Source organism: Mirounga leonina, unplaced genomic scaffold (genome assembly GCF_011800145.1).
Source record: "Mirounga leonina isolate KUSES-001 unplaced genomic scaffold, KU_Mleo_1.0 Mir_493, whole genome shotgun sequence".
In the NCBI taxonomy this organism is placed as follows: domain Eukaryota; kingdom Metazoa; phylum Chordata; class Mammalia; order Carnivora; family Phocidae; genus Mirounga; species Mirounga leonina.
Window position 1 is genome coordinate 2,050,900 of NW_023270780.1, and position 20,471 is coordinate 2,071,370.

Sequence of the window (20,471 nt, forward strand, 5' to 3'; positions counted from 1 at the left end):
CTCCCTGCTGAGCAGGGAGCCAGTTGTGGGACTTCATCCCAGGACACTGAGATCATGACCTGAGCCAAAGGCAGATGCTTAACCGACTGAGCCACCCAGGCGCCCCAGGTCTCAACATCTCTTACTCCATGAATCTCAGAATCCATTTCTCTGGGGATCATAAGAATGCTATCCTCCCCTCAGCCCTGTTCTCTTCAGTCCTCTTAGGAGACTTCAGGGTGAATTTGGGAGGAGTGGCTGCCAGAGGAGGAGCAGCTGGGACTGAGTCATGGCAGGAAATAGATGGGAGGGAGTTATCCCCAGATAGCTGTATAAAAGGAGAAGGAACCAGCCCTGAGGTTCACAACAGCCGTAACAGCAACCGGAGAAGCAAGCTCCCAGCAGCCCAGCCCTTCAAATCCAGATCTGCCTGAGACGATCCACCTTCTGGTGCCATGACCAGTCTTTGCCCCAGAATGGGGACCACCATGTCCAGAGCAGCCTTGGTCTTGGCCTGTCTGGCTGTTACTTCTGTAGCTTCTGAGGGAGGTGAGTTGGGGTTGGAGCCAGCGCTTGGGAAGAGGCCCTGACCAGTGTGGGCCTGGGGCCGGGGTCCAGCCATCCTCTAAATGGCTCATCACCAGCAGGGTGATTGTATCCCCGGCCTTGCATTTCTGAGCAGACTAAAGGTGGGCCTGGGCACTGGAGCCTTTAAACAGGGAGGGGAGCAGGTGCACGGGAGGAGAGGGGTTCCTAGAGATTGCTGCCAGGAGACATAAAATTGGGAGTCAAATGGACAACTCTTCAGTGGGTGGATTACCAGAGTGAGGGGGTTCTGCCTCAGGAAGATGTATATATGGGGCCTATCAAGCAGGGGAGAGAGAAAGAATGGGGCCCCCAGGCTGCTCAAAACTGTTTTGTTGACCCAGAGAGCCTTGACTGACTCCTTGCCCTGTTAGAAGAGTTGAGAGGGTGTCCATCCCCAGGGTACCAGACACAGTCACTCTAGCACACACACATCATCTGCTGGATGCTGGACAAAATGCTACCAAGGGATACTGTTGAGATCTGGTCTCTGTAAGGCCTGTCTCATTGTCCCTCCTAGGCAGATCAGCCATAGGCGATTCCTTTCCCTGTGGCTGTGGGGCGATTTGCCTCAGGAGTCCTGAATCATCCCAGTCCCCAGGTCCTAAATTGAGACCTAAGCTAAGGAGGATCTGGGACCAGCTGAAGGGGAGGCACTTAAAGTTCGAGGTGGGCTTCTTATTAGAAGGCCCACAGATGTTTAAACAGCCTAGAGGAGGGGCGCCTGCGTGGCTCAGTCGTTAAGCGTCTGCCTTCGGCTTGGGTCATGGTCCCAGGGTCCTGGGATCGAGCTCCACATCGGGCTCCCTGCTCTGCGGGAAGCCTGCTTCTCCCTCTCCCACTCCCTCTGCTTGTGTTCCTTCTCTTGCTGTCTCTCTCTCTGTCAAATAAGAAAAAAAAAAAAAAATCTTAAACAGCCTAGAGGTGAGCAGATGAAGCCCTAACCAGTTCAAAGTCCAGACTTGCTCCTCTGGAAAACTAGAGACACATCATAGCTCAGAGGCTGAGAAGAAGATACCAGAAGCCCTGAGGGAGAGACACTGACAGGAGATTAGGGCCTCTACCACCCCACTCCTACCCTCAGCCCCATATGTCACATTCCCTTCAGGCCTGGACTCAGGAGACCCAAGGCTTTGAGCCTGGTAGAAGTGAGCCTGTCAGAATATCATAGCTTTCTCAGAACCCAACTGGCCACGTCTAGGTGTGTTTGGGGGAGGGGGTGGATTCATTAGGGGACATGGGACAGGAGCAATACAGAAGGGCTTCTGGTGTCTTGGTCATCTTGCCTATACCCTTGATATCTACTGCCCCCACATCCTGTGCTTAGGGCCAAGAAAGGGCTCCTCAACCCACCCCTGACTCACTTTTCATGTTCCAGGCTCCAAGGCTCCAGGGCAGAGGGAGCTGGGGCCAGAGCCCCTCATCTACCACACTCAAGAAGGTAAGAGTTTGGGGGAGCAGCATGGGATGGGGGGGCTAGAAAAAAAACTGTCAGCTCTGACCATCTCCCCTCTTACCTCTAGTTGGCTATGCAGCACCCCCCTCCCCACCCCAGACCCGAGACTTCCCTGTGGATCACCCTGACACCCTTCAGCATGGCTCTCACTTTGAAGGACAGAGTGAAGGTAAGTTCACCATGCACCCTTCTCAGCCCTCCAGGTTTCTAGTCTGGCTTACTTCCCGTTCTTTAGATGGGGAGGGGTGAGAAGGCCCTGCCAACTCCTTGCCCTGGCTGGGAGAAGGGGTGGTCTACTCACATACTCCCCCTTCTCTAGTGCAGCCCCCTCCTTCTTGGGAAGCCATCCCTGCCCAAGAGGAGATGCCCCCTCCCCAGCTCCCTGTGGGAAAGAAAGGTGAGTGCTTGCCCATTTCTTCACCCCCAGACCACTACAGTCTTGCTGACATCAGTCTGATCCTTGCTTCTTTGTGCCCTCACTCCTCTCTTGTAGTGGATCCCTCTCTCCCTCAGGAAGCCATCCCCCTCCAAGAAGAGCTGCCCCCGCCCCAGGTCCCTGTTGAACAGAAAGAAAGTAAGTGACTCCCTCTCCTCGTTACCCTCCTCCTGCCTACCCATGGGCTTTGGGGGCTCTGCCATTCGCTAGCTGTGTAACTTTGGGTAAGTTGTCTCTCCAAGCCTTAGTTTCCTCATCTATAAAAATGGGGAAATAATGGGCGCCTGGGTGGCTCAGTTGGTTGGGCGGCTGCCTTCGGCTCGGGTCATGATCCTGGAGTCCCTGGAACGAGTCCTGCGTCGGGCTCCCTGCTCGGCGGGGAGTCTGCTTCTCCTTCTGACCCTCCCCCCTCCCATGTGCTTGCTCTCTCTCATTCTCTCTCTCTCAAATAAATAATAAATCTTTTAAAAAAAGGGGGGGGGAAATAAGACCTATTTTATAAAGTTATGAGATTAAGTGGCAAAAAAGTAGCATTTATTTTCACTTGCTTCTATACTGACTTCCTCCTTATGAGTGGCAGCTGGCCAGGTCCCCCCTCTTCTAGCCCATCCCAACATGGCTTCTGCTTACACTTCTTCTATCCCAGTAGACCCACCTTTCCTTTATCAGGAGGAAATGACCTTCCCATCTAAGCAGAGAGAGGGTGAGTGACAGCTCTGGTCTGTCCATCCCTCTGCTTTAGTGCTTAGGACCCTGGGGAGGGAGGCAAGGAGCCTGAGCCTTGGGAAGCAGCACAGGGACCATGCCTGATTTGTGGGGGCTGTAAGAGGACACCTTTCATACCCCCGTTCTCTTTCCTTTCCATCGGTCATTCTGAAGGTAAAAGCCACAAGTTCATTTCAATCTCTTTCCCCCCATATCCTCCCAACCCTTTCTCCTCCACCCCAAGTTCTTTCAGTCCTCCCAGCTCATCCAGACTTTCTCTGTCCCTCTACTCATTCTCCTTCCCATTATGTTTTCTCCATTCTAGAAAAGCCAGCTCCTTTCATGGACCGTAGCCCCCCTGAGCCTGAGTCTTGGAATCCAGCCCTGCACTGCCAACAGGGCAAATCCCGAGGGGGCTGGGGCCATCGGCTTGATGGCTTTCCCCCTGGGCGGCCTTCTCCAGACAATTTGGACCAGATCTGCCTTCCTAATCGTCAGCATGTGGTGTATGGTCCTTGGAACCTGCCGCAGTCTGGCTTCTCCCACCTTACTCGCCAGGGTGAGATCCTCAATTTGCTGGAGACTGGATATTCCCGCTGCTGCCGCTGTCACAACCACACAAACCGCTTGGACTGTGCACAGCTCGTGGTAAGGGTTGAGCTCTTGATGCCAGGGGTGTCCTTTAACCTCCAGACAGTATGTGTGAGTTTGAAGGACTTCTAGGCCTGAGTATGTAGGGAACTCAGGACCTTTTTCTTGGCCCTACTTTGGGCCTCCCCAGTATGCTGGGAGGGCAGAGGACAGCCTCTACTTCTTTCTTATCTACCTGCCCAGGGTCCTTTTCTGGAGCCTGGGAGGAAGATGGGAATGTGGACAATGGGCTGCTGGGCTGATCGATCCCTCTTGCTCTAGTGGGAGGACGCAATGACCCGATTCTGTGAGGCTGAGTTCTCGGTCAAGACCCGACCCCACCGGTGCTGCAAACAGCAGGGGGAGGCTCGATTCTCCTGCTTCCAGGAGGAAGCTCCCCGGCCACACTACCAGCTCTCGGCCTGCCCCAGCCACCAGCCTGGTATATCCTCAGGCCCCGAGCTGCCTTTCCCCCCTGGGGTACCCACACTGGACAATGTCAAGAACATCTGCCATCTAAGACGCTTCCGTTCTGTGCCACGCAACCTCCCAGCTACTGACCCTGTCCAAAGACAGCTGCTGACATTGTCCCGGCTAGAGGGGGAGTTCCAGCACTGCTGCCGGCAGGGGAACAACCACACCTGTACACGGAAGGCCGTAAGTGGGCGTCCCGGTCAAGAGCCTGTCTGCCTGCCCGCCTGTCTCCGACCTCTCATCCTGCTCATCCATTCATCCATGCACCTCCCCAGTGTGAGCACGTCTGCCCGTTCATCTGCTTGCAAGTGTCCGTCCATCCACTGTATTCGTCATTTGAGTCTGGTCATCTTGAGCCTCCATCCTGCACTCCTGGCCTCATCCACCCATGATCCCACACATGCACCATGTGCCATCCATCCGTGCAGCTCTGGCCTTGTCTGACCCCCTCATCTGCCATTCCAGCTCGTGTCCTGTGGCCAGCTCCAAGCCTCATTGGTGCTTCCATCCTTCCACCTCCCCAGCACCATACAACCACAGCTGCCCATCCTTGTCCTCTGGTTCCTTGCCCTTCCCTTTCGGCATCTGTGGCCGGGTCCCTCATTTCATAGCATAGGGCAGTAAGGGAAGCAGAGGGTCAGAAGAGAAGGGGCCAAGTGTCCAGGCTTCTGACTTCCCTCTCTCTGGCCCACAGTGGGAGGATGCCCTTGATGGATACTGTGATCGGGAACAGTCTACCAAGACCCACCAGCACTTGTGCTGCCACTACCCTCCCAGCCCTGCCCGCGATGAGTGCTTTGCCCGTCAGGCTCCCTACCCTAACTATGACCGGGACATCTTGACCCTTGACCTCAGCCGAGTTACCCCCAACCTCATGGGCCATCTCTGTGGAAATGGAAAAGTTCTCAGCAAGCAGTGAGTCTTGCCCCGTTCTTCCCCGACTCTCTTCCCTTCCCCAAAACCTCCCTTCTGGGGCACCCTCTGAGGCACTCTTGGTAAGAGCAAAACCATGGTCTCCAAGCACCATTTTGATGCCTAGGGATGCCTAAAGACCCTGACCCCTTCCCCTTTCCCCCCAACATAGTAAACAGATTCCTGGGCTGATCCAGAACATGACTGCCCGCTGCTGTGACCTGCCATTTCCAGAGCAGACCTGCTGTGCTGAAGAAGAGGTGAGCGGGGGCAGCAGGAGGTCGTAGTCTCCAAAGAAAGGCAGAGGAGGGGGGAGAGAGGGCTAGAACTGCGGGCTACCCCTTCTCTTTAGTATCTCAGACCAACCCACAGAAATAAAGAGGACTAGTGGGAAAGATCTTTCTTGATTCCTGAAGTCTTCATTCCTTACCTGATCTGCTCCCCCACCTCTAAGTTATTATGCCTTTTCTGGGCCTCAAGCTTCAGTCATTTCCAGATGTGCACATATGTCTGTCACAAGGAATCTAGCTGTGCACGGCAGCCTGGAACTCTCTCTGGGTCCCAGGGAGACAGCACTAGAAGCTGAGGGAAGAGGGACTTTGAACACCCAAGTATTGATGCTTGACCTCAGACACCCCCCTCCCCATCATCTCTGCTTTACTTTTCTCCTTCAGAAATCGGCCTTCATTGAGGACCTGTGTGGTCCCCGACGTAACTTCTGGCGAGACTCTGCCCTCTGCTGTAACCTGAATCCTGGAGATGAGCAGACCAACTGCTTCAACACTTACTATCTGAAGAATGTGGCTGTAGTGGCTGGAGATGATGGGGATGACAAGGGCCAGGGAGAGAAGGGCCAACTCGGGGAAGAAATACCAGCCCCACCCCTGAGCCCAAGGAAGAGTGAGTCACCCCAGAGCCTTGGAGGATCAGATTGGGGGAACGCCACCCTCCTTGAACACTCATTACAGTAAACACCTCTTGGATTTGGCATCCTTATTGTCTTTAACATCTCACATACAAACACACCCTCCTAAGCCTGCTTGGATTTTCTTGAGGGACTGGCCCCTGAGGCCCACTGCCCTGCTCCTACTGACTGAACAGAACTGTTCTGCCGCTCCTTCGCCTGTCCATCAGCACGGGGTTCAATAGGCTATGATGGTACCATAACTAAATGGCTTAACTTCACTATTTGTCATCTTGAATTTATTCACGTATTTGAAAAGGAGTGTCACTTTGTTAGCTAGCTATCATCATTTAAAGGGAAAAAAAATATGGTTTAATGTCTTTGGTGAGCCCCAAAAGTACCACAGCCCAGCCTAATCTTTTAATTTAGTTTAATTCTATTGGGGGGGACAGAGAGAGAGAGAGAATCTTTTTTTTTTTTTTTTTAAGATTTTATTTATGTATTTGACAGAGAGAGACACAGCGAGAGAGGGAACACAAGCAGGGGGAGTGGGAGAGAGAGAAGCAGGCTTCCCGCTGAGCAGGGAGCCTGATGTGGGGCTGGATCCCAGGACCCTGGGGTCATGACCTGAGCCGAAGGCAGAGATGCTTAACGACTGAGCCACCCAGGCGCCTGGGAGAGAGAGAATCTTAAGCAGACTCCGCACTCACTGAAGGTGGAGCCTGATGCGGGGCTCAATCTCACAACCTGGAGATCATTACCTTAGCTGAAATCAAGAGTCCCACGCTTAACTGACTGAGCCACCCAGGCACTCCCTAGCCTGACATTTTTAAATTTTCACTTTTGATCCTTGGAATCCACACCTTGATTCATTCAATACCCATTTACTGAACAGTTACAATGTGCACTATGCTAGGCCAGGGGATACACATCCAGAAAACATGCAGCCCCCTTCTGTCAAGTTGGTCGTATCCCAGAAGCCTAGCAGGTGTGATAAGTGGTGTTGCATGGGGCTGCCAGCTTGCCAGTATTCTCTGGGTACCAGATAAGACAATCTGAAGTGGGAGTAGGGCTGAGGGCAATATGAGTACACTGGGAAAGCCTCTTTGGGGTTGAGGTCAGAGCTTCTCCAGGAGAAGTAGAAGGTGCAACGGGCAGGTACAGCCCAGGCAGAAGGAGGGTTCTAACTGGCAGAGAAGCACAACGGCTGGGAGGGCCTGAGGCTTTAGTGGTCTCCTTCGGAGATGTGGCCGGAATGGTAAGCAGGAGGTCCCCACGAATGCCTCATCCGCAAGGGTTTAAAGTGGATCCTGGCGCCTCTGCCCACGAAGGCACTGGCGGCCTCAAGCAGAGGTGGTGTTCAGATTCGCCTTTTCCAACCTCTAGTAGACAGAGAAGCAGGAACCTGGAAGTCCAGTTTGGAGAGTATCGCGCCCATGCCTGAGGGGAGGCGGCTGGACCACAGGGTGGCAAGGCTCCTCAGCCCTTGGAGGCTGCCCCCAAGAAACCGGAGCCGAATGAATCGAAATGAAGACTCGTGAGGACAAGTCCTCTGTGATTCTGCCGCCAGGAGAAGTCTCCAGAAAGCGGGATTTCCCAGGCCCCAGGCGGAGGAGGGTGAGGCAAGGACCGCCGCCCCGACCCCCCTAGGACCAAGTTGAAAGGCAGCTCCCAGGCACCTGCCACTCCCTTCTCCCGAGCCTATTGTTTATCTACTTATTCCTACTTAGCCGGACGGCTGTTTCTAAACAAGCTGCGTCTGAGCCGCTCCTTCGCCTGTCCATCAGCACGGGGTTCAATGAGCGAGTGAAAGCCGCGTGTGCCCCGCCCCCGCGCCGGCCACTGCGGCCTCGCGCTTGGGTCACATGCTCGGAGAGCGTCACCGCGCCTGCGCGGACGTCCGGCGGCGGTCTCGCGATCCTCCGACAGACGCTGGGACTCCGGGACTAGGCAGGGAGAGGCGAGGCGCGCTCTTCCCTTCACCCCTCCCGTACGCGTGCCGCGGTGCCCGGGGTTGGACTTGAGTTCGCGGGGAGAAGGCGGAGCCGCCGGCAGGGACATCTCTAAAGGGCTCTGTCCCTTCAGGAGCTTCCCGGAGATGCTTTAGGGCTGCATTTGCAAAGCGCAGCGCCTCCAAGTGTTGGTGGGGGAGTCGGAAAGGTAGGACTGCCCTCCCAGCCCCTAGAAGGTTACCGTCTAAGGATGGACCGGGCGGGGACCGGGACAGCGGTAGTAAGCAGCGATAATGAAGGACTCTCAGGTGCTCAATAGACTGTAAGCATCGTGAGCTGAGAGTTAAAAGAAGTAATTCTCTCTAGGAATCAGGGTAGTTGGCTGTGGATTGAGCCCAGAAGCATCGATAGGATTGCTGTTAGTTACCAAGAAAAGGGGAAAGTGTTAACATTTACGGCAGTTAGTTGTATAGATAAAATATTAAGATCTAATTTATTAAGCTCAGGGGCAGTGAATAAAGGAATCAGAGCCCCTAACTACTTGGAGGGACCCGGGGAAGCTTCAGGAAGGAATTCAAGCTTGAGTAGGATTTTGCAAGAACGGAAAGGGAGAGTGTACAAAGTACTGGATGTATACAGAGTTCCCCTAAAGTAAACAGAATGTCTGTTTAGCGTTAGGCAGAGTATTCTTAGGTAGTTAGTCTAAGTATTCTGGCCATAAAGAAGACTAAAGTACCGCCCTCAAGGATTTTTATCTTTGTGGAGGCTTGTATATCTAATGATAGATATCCTCAGGGTTCTGTGGGAGCCACCTAGCCTGGCTTTCAGGGAGGTCTTCGTTAAGGAGGCAATAAAGCAAAAAGTGTGGTTGGTATATTTGAAGCGCCAGTAAGTAAAAATGGTGTGGGTGAGTAACTAGGCATGAGGTTGTAAATTTGGGCTTAGTCATGCTTTTTAGCAGATATTGAAGGACCGTGGAAGTCATACTAACCTGGGTGTAAGCACCTGTAAAAGATTGTAAATGAGGGGCGCCTGGGTGGCTCAGTCGTTAAGCGTCTGCCTTCAGCTCAGGTCATGATCCCAGGGTCCTGGGATCGAGCCCCGCATCGGGCTCCCTGCTCAGCGGGAAGCCTGCTTCTCCCTCTCCCTCTGCCTGCTACTCTACCTGCTTGTGCTCTCTCTGTCAAATAAATAAATAAAATCTTAAAAAAAAAAAGATATTTAAGAGATGGGATTGACAGACCCTGCTTGCTGCCTGAGATATCTTAGGATGACTCCCAAATTTGAGGTTTGGGTGCCTGTAAGGTAGAATGTACAGAAGGAGGAGCAGGTTTTACAGGAGGATGATAATGAGTTCAGTTTTGGAGTCTTCAGTAGTCAATGTTCTTAGTGAAAGCACCTTCAGAAGGAATATAGAGAATCCCGCATCAGGCTCCTTGCTCAGTGGGAAGCCTGCTTCTCCCTCTTCCTCTGCCCGCCACTCCCCCTGCTTGTGCTCTCTCTGACCAATAAATAAAATCTTAAAAAAAAAAAAAATTTATTTATTTGCCAGAGAGAGAGCACGCACAAGCAGGGGGAGCAGCAGGCAGAGGGAGAAGGAGCCCGTTGTGGGACTCGATCCCAGGACCCTGGGATCATGACCTGAGCTGAAGGCAGATGCTTAACTGACTGAGCCATCCAGGCATCCCGCAGCCTGCTCCTTTTTTTTTTTTTTTTTTTTAAGATTTTATTTATTTGAGAGAGATAGCACGAGAGGGAAAGGGTTAGAGGGAGAAGCAGGCTCCCTGCTGAGCAGGGAATCCTGATTTGGGACTCGATCCGGGAACTACGGGACCATGACCTGAGCCGAAGGCAGTCGCCTAACCAACTGAGCCACCCAGGTGCCCCTGGCAGCCTGTTCTTTAAATGTGCTCCTGTACTCTGAACCAGTAGCCTACTAAATATGACACTTGGAAATCGCTTAGATACCATAAATTCAGTTATTCAAAAATGAACTCCTCTGGGTATGTGGGAAGATATGAAAAAGAAGATATAACAGTAAGTGAGTTGTAGAACCTAGGTGGTAGGTATATGGATGTTCACTATACAGTATGTCAACTTTTCTGCATTTTTGAAATTTTTCATAAAATATTGAGAAAAATAAGCGATCATCTCTACCCTCCAACTGTTCCTGCCCCAGTGGGCCCATCTCAATAAGCAGAACCACCATCTACTCAGTTGTTTAGGCAAGAGATCTGGGAATATCATTCTTCAATTAATCGCTCTCCTTCTTCCTTCTATTCCAGTCAGTCACCAAATCTCCTAAATATCTCTTAAATCCATCAACAGTGGAGTTGTACTTTACATCAAGGTTAGGTTCTAAAGTCAGTACAAAAAGCAAAAGTTGCATAGTCAGCATAACCTTTGGAAATCCCTTAAATCACTCAGAAAATATAGTGGCCATAGTCCTGTGTGCATAACTATGTACCCACAATGTGTGTACAAGTTTATATGGTAGGGTACAGTATATCATAGGATATACAGTATAACATTAAGATATTTTTAACTTCATAAAAAAAAAGGAAGATGGTACTCATATAGTTGAACAGAGTTGTGAAGTGAACACAAGGCATAAGGACACAATATTCCTCACCTCTCCAGTGCCTCCATCCTAGTCCAAGCTTCCACCAACCCTCACAATTATTGAAATGGCTTCCTAACTGGTCTCCTGGTACTGTCCAATCCATTCTCCACAGTCCAGGCAGAATGACCTAACTAGTGGGATCAGGCCACTGCTTTAAAATACCTCAGTGATAGGGCGCCAGGTGGCTCAGTCAGTTAAGTGTCTGACTCTTGATAACGGCTCAGGTCATGATCTCAGGGTCCTGGGATCAAGATCTGCATAGGGCTCCCCACTGGGTGTGAAGCCTGCTTCAGATTCTCTCATGCTCCCTCTGCCCCTTCCCCCTGTCTCTCTCTTTCTCTCTCTTTCACTCTAAAATATATATATATATATATATGCCTCACTTATATCCCACTGTTCCCTTATGACAGTGTCTGACACACTCCCATTTGGCTGCCCAACCTTCCACCATCTGGCTTCTGCAGTCCTCAGACTTCATCACGCATACCTCTTCCCTCTTGTTCTCTAGGCCCCCTCAGAACTCAGCTTGTTACCTTTCACTTCCTCAGGCTTACCACATTCTTTTGTACTTGGGGGCTTTCACATGCTGTCCTCTGAACAGAACTCTTCCCCTCTCTATAAGACGGGTAAGCTCTGTACCCCTGTGGCAGACACCTCTTGCGTACTCAACAAGCCATCCTCTTCCAATCCTCCAATACTTTGTTCTTGATGAATTTTAAATTAAAAAAACGTGTAAAATAACACATTTAAAAATTATACTGGAGGGCGCCTGGGTGACTCAGTCGTTAAGCGTCTGCCTTCGGCTCAGGTCATGATCCCAGGGTCCTGGGATCGAGTCCCACATCGGGCTCCCTGCTCAGCAGGAAGCCTGCTTCTCCCTCTCCCACTCCCCCTGCTTGTGTTCCTGCTCTCTCTCTCTCTCTGTCAAATAAATAAATAAAATCTTTAAAAAAAAAAAATTATACTGGAAATAAATGTATAGTTCAGTGGATATAAAGTGAAACTCCTTGCAACAACCACCTAAGTCAAGCAAATGGACACTGCCAGCACCCAAAAGCCCTCCAGAATGCTGCTTTCTGTTCAGACTCCTCGCCCCTGTAAAGGAACCACTCTCCTCCTGTGATGACATTTATTGTAATCATTTACTTGCTTTTTCTTTATATTTTTACCACCTAAATATGAATCCTAAAGGGGTGCCTGGGTGGCTCAGTCGTTAAGCGTCTGCCTTCGGCTCAGGTCATGATCCCAGGGTCCTGAGATCGAGCCCCACATCGGGCTCCCTGCTCAGCAGGAGGCCTGCTTCTCCCTCTCCCTCTGCCCCTGCTTGTGTTCCTTCTCTCGCTGTCTCTCTCTGTCAAATAAATAAATAAAAATCTTAAAAAAAAAAAATACGAATCCTAAAAACATTTAGGGTTTTTTGGTGGTTTTTTTTTTCTTTTTTTAAGATTTTATTTATTTGACAGAGATAGAACACAAGCTGGGGGAGTGGCAGAGGGAGAAGCAGGCTCCCCGCTGAGCAGGGAGCCCAATGTGTGGCTCCATCCCAGGACCCCAGGATCATGACCTGAGTTGAAGGTGCATGCTTAACTGACTGAGCCACCGAGGCACCCCTTTGGTTTTTTGTTGTTTTTTTTTAAAACAATCATTTGGTGTTAAGAAAAATTATTTTTTAGTACAGCTGACACACAATGTTAACATTAGTTTCAGATGTACAGCATGGTGATTTGACAATACATTGTGCTGTGGTCACCAAAAATGTAGCAACCATTTAGGTTTTTTTTTAAAAAAGCTTTATTGCCCACCTCCTCCCAGCCCCTGGTAACCTGTCATCCACTTTCTGTCTCTATGACTTTGCTTACTTTAGGAACTTCATGTAAGTACTTCAGTAATTGGAAGTACTTCTGTGTTTTGCTTATTTCTTTTAGCATATGTTTTCAAGGTTCATCCATGTTGTAGCATGTATCAGAGCTTCATTCCTTTTTATGGCTGAATAATATTCTATTGTATGGATATACCACATTTTGTTTATCCATTCATCTGTTGATTGACCTTCAGGATGCTATTGTGAAGAATGCACAGTCGCTTAATTTTACCTATTTTTGAACTTTATAAGTGGAATTACAACATATTTTTTGTATGTCTGGCTTTTTAAGCATGCATTCATGTTATTCCATATACCGTAGTTCATTCATTTTCATATAGAATTCCGTTTTAGAAAAAAACCACAATTTATCCATTCTCCTGTTGATGGATATTTGGCTTGTTTCCAATTTTAGGCTATGTTAGCAAATATGCTAACATCAAAAAAAAATTGCATGCATTTTTGTTGGGTATACAGGGCAGCTAGGAGTTGAATGTCTGGGTCAGAGTCTCTTCAGCCTGACTAGCTATTGCCAAAGTGGTTGTACTAATTTTTACTCCTATCCACAGGGTTTGAGAGTTCTTGTTACACATTCTTACCAACTCTTAAGGTTGTCTGTTTAGCTATTCTGGTGAGTTTGTTTGTATTGAGTTTAATTTGCATTTCGATGTCTATAAAAGAGGTCGAACACTTTTTATATGTTGATTGGCCATTTGGATATCCTCTGTGAGATGTCTACTCAAGTCTCTTGCATATTTTTCTACTAGACTTTTCCATATTGATTTGTAGTTCTTCCAGGTATGAACTCTTTGGTAGGTAATATATTGGAAATAGTGTGCCTGTTCATTCTATTAACAGTGTCTTTGATGAAAAGGTGTTTTTAAATTGAATGTAATTGGGACACCTGGGTGGCTCAGTTGTTAAGCGTCTGCCTTCGGCTCAGTTCATGAGCCTACGGTCCTGGGATCGAGCCCCGCATGGGGCTCCCTGCTCAGTGGGGAGTCTGCTTCTCCCTCTCCCACTCCCCCTGCTTGTGTTCCCTCTCTTGCTGTGTCTCTCTCTGTCAAATAAATAAATAAAATCCTTTTTAAAAAAAAAGGAAGAAGAAGAAGAAAATATCCAGACTCAATTATACTCAGGAAGAGAAACAGACATACTTCCGGACCCTTTTATTTTATAGCAATAGTGTTACAGGCTGAGATAGACCTATCTACTGAACTTATTAAAAACCTTGGGAACTCGGGCGCCTGGGTGGCTCAGTCATTAAGCATCTGCCTTCTGCTCAGGTCATGATCCCAGGGTTCTGGGATTGAGCCCTGCATCAGGCTCCCTGCTCAGCGGGAAGCCTGCTTCTCCCTCTCAGACTCCCCCTGCTTGTGTTCCCTCTCTCACTGTGTCTCTGTCTGTCAAATAAATAAATAAAATCTTTAAAAAAAAAACCTTGGGAACTCTCAATCTGCTCATCTAATACTGACTGTATGTTAAAAAGAATGCCAGTATAATATTAAAACAAGTCTCCCTCATTGAATCAGCACCTACATTTGGCACAGAATAATACACCAGTAATTTTAGTGACTGATAAGATTGAAAAATTTAGGGAATTCAACACTTTTATGATTCTCACTTATTACTTTCAACCACTTTTTTTTTTAAGATTTTTTTTTTTTAAGATTTTATTTATTTTTTTGATAGAGACAGTGAGAGAGGGAACACAAGCAGGGGGAGTGGGAGAGGAAGAAGCAGGCTTCCCGCAGAGCAGGGAGCCCGATGTGGGGCTCAATCCCAGGACCCTGGGATCATGACCTGAGCCGAAGGCAGATGCTTAACCGACTGAGCCACTCAGGCACCCCTTTTTTTAAAGATTTTATTTATTTATTTGACAGAGACACAGCGAGAGAGGGAACACAAGCAAGGGGAGTGGCAGAGGGAGGGGGAGAAGCTGGCTTCCCGCCGAGCAGGGAGCCCGATGCGGGGCTTGATCCCAGGACCCCAGGATCATGACCTGAGCCGAAGGCAGACGCTTAACCGACTGAGCTCCCCAGGTTCCCACACAGTCTGTAACTTTTCTTTTTTTTTTAAGACTTTATTTATTTATTTGAGGGAGAGCATGAGCAGGTGGGAGGAGCAGAGGGGGAAGGAGAGGCAGACTCCCCACTGAGCGCAGAGTCCCATGTGGGACTCAATTCCAGGACCCTGAGATCATGACCTGAGCCAAAGGCAGACACTTAATGATTGAGCCACCCAGGTGTTCCCAGTCTGTAGCTTTATAACAAATTTTGTTATCTATAAGGCAAGTCTCCTCCTACTTAGTTCTTTTTCAGGAGTGTCTTGGCTGTTGTTTAATGATCAGTATCAAACGTTAGGAATAGTCTGTACCAATTATTTTATGTAAGTATTAAAAATATAAAGCCCGGGCACGTGGGTGGCTCAGTTGGTTAAGCAACTGCCTTCGGCTCAGGTCATGATCCTGGAGTCCCGGGATCGAGTCCTGCATCGGGCTCCCTGCTCGGCAGCGAGTCTGCTTCTCCCTCTGACCCCCCCCCCCTCATTTACTCTCTCTCATTCTCACTCAAATGAATAAATAAATCTTTAAAAAATATATATATATAAAGCCCATGTTGTAATCCTTTCCGGAATAGTTATTCCAATGACTTTCCAGTTTAGTAGCTGGCCGTGCTGTCCCAACACAGTAGCCACCAGTCACTGTGGGTAGTGAGTCCTTGAAATGTGGCGGGTTTCAATTGCAGTGTCCTGTAAGCATAAAGAACACCAGATTTCAAAGACTCAGCATGAAAAAAGAATGCAAGGTATCTCAGATATCTCATTAATAATTTTTGTATTGATTACATGTTGACATGATATTTTGGGTATATTGTGTTAAATGAAGTAGATTATTAAAATTATTTTCACCTGTCTCATTTGACTTTTTTTAATTCCAGTATAGTTAACATAAGTGTTATATTAGTTTCAGGTGTACAATATAGTGATTCAACAATTCTAGACATTACTCAGTGCTGAACATCATAAGTGTACTATTTTATCCATTCCCACCCACCTCCCCTCTGGGAACCATCAGTTTGTCCTTAACTATAGAGGGTGGTTTTGTGGCGGGGGTGCCTGGGTGGCTTAGTCATTCTTTTTTCCTTGCATTCTTTTTTCATGCTGAGTCTTTGAAATCTGGTGTTCTTTACGCTTACCGGACACTGCAATTGAAACCCGCCACATTTCAAGGACTCACTACCCACAGTGACTGGTGGCTACTGAGTTGGACAGCACGGCCAGCTACTAAACTGGAAAGTCATTGGAATAACTTAAGTGTCTGGTGCTTGATTTTGGCTCAGGTCATGATCTCAGGGTTATGAGATGGAGCCCTGTGTTGGGCTCTGTGCTGAGCTTGGAGCCTGCTTAAGATCCTCTCTCTCCTTTTCCACCCCCCGCAAGTAATAAAAATTTTTTTAAAAAGAGTCTCTTTTTTGGTTTGTCTCTTTTTTCTTTGTTCATTTGTTTCATAAATTACACATAAGAGTGAAATTGCATGGTATTTGTCTATCTCTGACTGATTTATTTCACTTAGCATAATACCCTCTAGTTCCATCCAAGAAAGAAAAATTTCATTCTTTTTGATGGCTGAGTAATATTCCAATGTGTGTGTGCACACACATGTATCTTTATTCATCTATTTTTTATAGAATATTCTTTTTTTAAAAGATTTTATTTATTTATTTGAGAGAGAGAGTGTTCTCAAGCACAAGCAGGGCGAGAGGCAGAGGGAGAGAGAAAGGGAGAAGCAGACTCTCCACCGAGCAGGGAGCCTGATGTGGGGCTCAGTCCCAGGCCCCTGGGATCATGACCTGAGCTGAAGGCAGATGCGTAAGTGACTGAACCACCCAGGCACCCCTCATTCATCTATTGATGGACCCTTGGGCTACTTCCATAATTTGGTTATTATAAATAATGCTGCAATAAACATAGGAGTACATGTATCTTTTTGAATTAGTGTTTTTGTATTCTTTGGGTTGACTTTTTAAATTTTTTTTTCATTTTTAAAATTTAAATTCAATTAATTAACATATAATGTGTTATTGGTTTCAGAGGTGGAGTTTAGTGATTCATCAGTCTTACATAACACCCAGTGCTCAGTCTTATATAACATCACGTGCCCTCCTTAATGTCCATCACCCAGTTACTACATCCCCCATCCCCCTCCCCTCCAGCAACCCTCAGTTTGTTTCCTATGAATAAGAATCTCTTATGGTTTGTCTCCCTCTCTAATTTTGTCTTGTTTTATTTTTCCTTTCCTTCCCCTATGATCCTCTGTTTTGTTTCTTGAATTCCACATGAGTGAGATCATATAACTCTCTTTCTCTGATTGACTTATTTCACTTAGCATAATACCCTCTAGTTCCATCCACACCATTGCATATGGCAAGATTTCAATTTTTTGATGGCTGAGTAGTATTCCATGTTTGACTTTTTTTAATGTGACTACGAAAATATTTGGAATTATAAGTGTGGCTTGTATTTGTGACTCACGTTGTACTATATTTGTATTGGAGAGTGTGGTGGGCTGATAAATGGCCCCCAAAGATACCCAGGTCCTAATTTCTGGAATCTGGGAGTGTTACCTTTACATGGCAAATGGGACTTTGAGATGGGGAGATTATCTTGGATTATCTGAACAGACCCTAAATGTAAATCACAAAGGTCCTCAAAAGAAGGAGGCAGGGTGTTGCGCCTGGGTGGCTCAGTCAGTTAAGCATCTGCCTTGGCTCAGGTCATGATCTCAGTGTCCTGGGATCCAGCCCCGCATCGGGCTCCCTGCTCGGCAGGGAGTCTGCTTCTCCCTCTCACTCTGCCCGCCGCTCCCCCTGCTTGTGCTCTCTCACTTTCTATCAAATAAATAAAATCTTTTAAAAAATTTTTTTAAAAAGGAGGCAGGGTGAGATATGACATCAAAAGGGGAAAAGGCATTTGACTATCGAAGCTGAGATTGGAGTGATATGAGCAGCTACCAGAAACTGGAAGGAACAAGCAAAAGATTCTTCCCTGAAGCCTCCAGAAGGAACCGGCCCTGCTGGTTGCCCCTAGAATTTGTCTCTTAAAGACAACTATACTCTTGTCTTGGATCTCTCTCTCAGAATGATGTGCTGTCCTTCACATCTTTGACAGTGGTAGTTTAGTTTTTCCTAATACCTTTGATAATGTGCTATGAAAGCCTGGAAATTTTTATTGAGTAGATGGTGTGTATAATATTAACATTTAAATAAAAATTTAGAGGGGCATCTGGGTGGTGCAGTTGGTTAAGCGTCAGACTCTTGGTTTTAGCTCAGGTTGTGATCTCTGGATTGTGAGATCAAGCCCCACATTGGGCTCTATGCTCAGCATAGAGTCTGCTTAAGACTCTGTCTCCCTCTCCCTTTACCCCTCCCCACTGTGCTCTCTGTGTCTCTAACATAAATTTAAAAAATACTTTTTAGGGGCGCCTGGGTGGCTCACTCCATTAAGCGTCTGCCTTCCCCTTGGGTCGTTGATCCCAGGGTCCTGGGATCGAGCCCCGCATCAGGCTCTCTGCTCAGCGGGGAGCCTGCTTCTCCCTCTCCCTCCGCCTGCCGCTCCCCCTCTTGTGCTCCCTCTCTGTCAGATAAATAAAATCTTTAAAAAAAAAAATTGAGGGGCACCTGGGTGGCTCAGTTGGTTAAGCAACTGCCTTCGGCTCAGGTCATGATCCTGGAGTCCCGCGATCGAGTCCCGCATCGGGCTCCCTGCTCAGCAGGGAATCTCCTTCTCCCTCTGACCCTCCCCCCTCTCATGGTCTCTCTCTATCTCATTCTCTCTCTCAAATAAAAAAATAAAATCTTAAAAAAAAAAAAGTTGAGTGGCGGGGTGCCTGGGTGGCTCAGTCATTAAGTGTCTGCCTTCAGCTCAGGTCATGATCCCAGGGTCCTGGGTTCGAGCCCCACATCGGGCTCCCTGCTCAGCGGGAAGCCTGCTTCTCCCTCTCCCACTCCCCCTGTTTGTGTTTCCTCTCTCACTGTGTGTCTCTCTGTCAAATAAATAAAAAATCTTTAAAAATAAAATAAAAAAAAATTTTAGTGGCTAGAAGGGATGCCTGGGTGGCTTAGTCATTTAAGCATCCAAATCTTGATTTCGGCTCAGGTCATGATCTCAGGGTCATGAGATCGAGCCCCACATTGCGCTCCATGCTGGGCATGGAGCCTGCTTAGGATTCTCTCTCTGCTGCTCCTCTGCCCCTCCCCCTGCACTGCTCCCTCTCTCTGTCACTCTCTCTCTCAAAAAAAAAAGGGGGGGAGAGACAATTCTGCTGAAAAACAACATGGGTGTATATCCAGAAGAAAATATCAGAACTCTTACACCTCAATAAAAAGAAAACAAACAATCCAATCAAAACATGGGCAAAAGGGCAAAAGATGTGAATAGACATTTCACCTAAAAAGATATAAAAATTGCTGATAAGCATATGATGAGATACTCAATATCATTAATGATAGGGACATACAAATCCAAACCACATGCAAACCTTGTCAAACCCACCAAAATGGCTATAATAAAAAAATCAGACCATAACAAATGTTGGCAAGGTGTGAAGAAATGGGAAGCCTCAGACTTTGCTGGCAGGAATAAAAAATGATAGAGTCACTTTGGAAAACTGACAGTTTCTCAAAAGGTTAAACATATGACCCAGCAATTCTATTTGGTATCTACCCAAGAGAAATGAAAACATATCCACATAAGGCCTTGCACATAAATGTTCTTTTTTTTTTTTTTTAACAATTTATTTATTTATTTGAGAGAGAGAGCACAAGCAGGGGGAGCAGCAGGCAGAGAGAGAGGGAGAAGCAGGCTCCCCACTGAGCAGGGAGCCCAACGTGGTACTCGATCCTAGGATCCTGGGATCATGGGATCATGACCTGAGCCAAAGGCAGACGCTTAACTGACTGAGCCATCTGGTGCCCCGCACATAAATGTTCTTAGCATCCTTATTCATAATAACCAAAATGGAAACCAAATTGGAAACATCCTAAGTGTCCATCAATTGGAGAATGGATAGACCAAATGTGGTATGTCCATACAATGAACTACAATTAAAAGGAACAAAATACAGATACATGCTATGGTATGGATGAACCTCAAAGCCATTCTGCTCGGTGAAAGAAGTCAAGAGACTTCATATTGTTTGATTCTGTGTATATAAAATATCCAGAAAAGGCAAAAGTCCCCCCTAATTCAATATGACCCTAATTTATGGTAGTACAGAACAAATCAATAGCCTCATAATAAGCCAAGTTTACATTTACCTAGATTTGTAAAAAATCATGAGGTGAGGTAGAATTTCCACCTTGAAAATTTCATTTTTAGCTACTAAAAAAATCCTAAAATTTCATTTCTAGGGCTACTAAAAATATGCATTTACGAAGTAGTTTCTAAACTATTTCAAAGGGAGATACAAGGACCACCAAAAACCGTGATGTAAAATGTCCCAGATTTGGCTTCCTATCTCCTGCGTACCTACCTCCTCATTTTCAGTGTCTCCGTTCTCTAGTGGGTCTTCCTTCCCTCCTCCTTCCCTTCCTTTGACATATTCACATACCATTCTTGGTTTTTGTTTTGTTTTGTCTTTTTTTTTTTCTTATTTAACTGTCTTTTTTTTATGTTAAGACTTTTTTTGGGCACCTGGGTGGCTCAATCTGTTAAGCGTCTGCCTTCGGCTCAGGTCATGATCCCAGGGTCCTGGGATCGAGCCCCACATCAGGCTCCTTGCTCGGCAGAGAGTCTGCTTCTCCCTCTCCCTCTGCCTGCCGCTCCCCTTGCTTGTGCTCTCTATCTCTCTCTCTGTCAAATAAATAAATAAAATCTTAAAAAAAAAAAACTTTTTTTTCATCTGAAGACTTATCCTAACCTGTCTTTTTTGACTTAGCTTCAACTTTTTCAGAGC

The 20,471-nt window shown here is 47.4% G+C and overlaps 1 protein-coding gene across 1 annotated transcript; it reads left to right on the top strand.

Moving 5' to 3' along the window:
- The first annotated feature begins 355 nt into the window (after nt 1-355).
- On the top strand, nt 356-6,167 carry ECM1 (extracellular matrix protein 1). The gene is given in 11 exon segments (XM_034989941.1): nt 356-528; nt 1,943-2,005; nt 2,088-2,189; nt 2,340-2,417; nt 2,514-2,594; nt 3,487-3,809; nt 4,074-4,448; nt 4,960-5,180; nt 5,350-5,437; nt 5,852-6,029; nt 6,032-6,167. Coding segments are annotated over 11 exon segments (1,653 nt in total). The 5' UTR covers nt 356-434; the 3' UTR covers nt 6,082-6,167.
- Nucleotides 6,168-20,471: the final 14,304 nt, after the last annotated feature.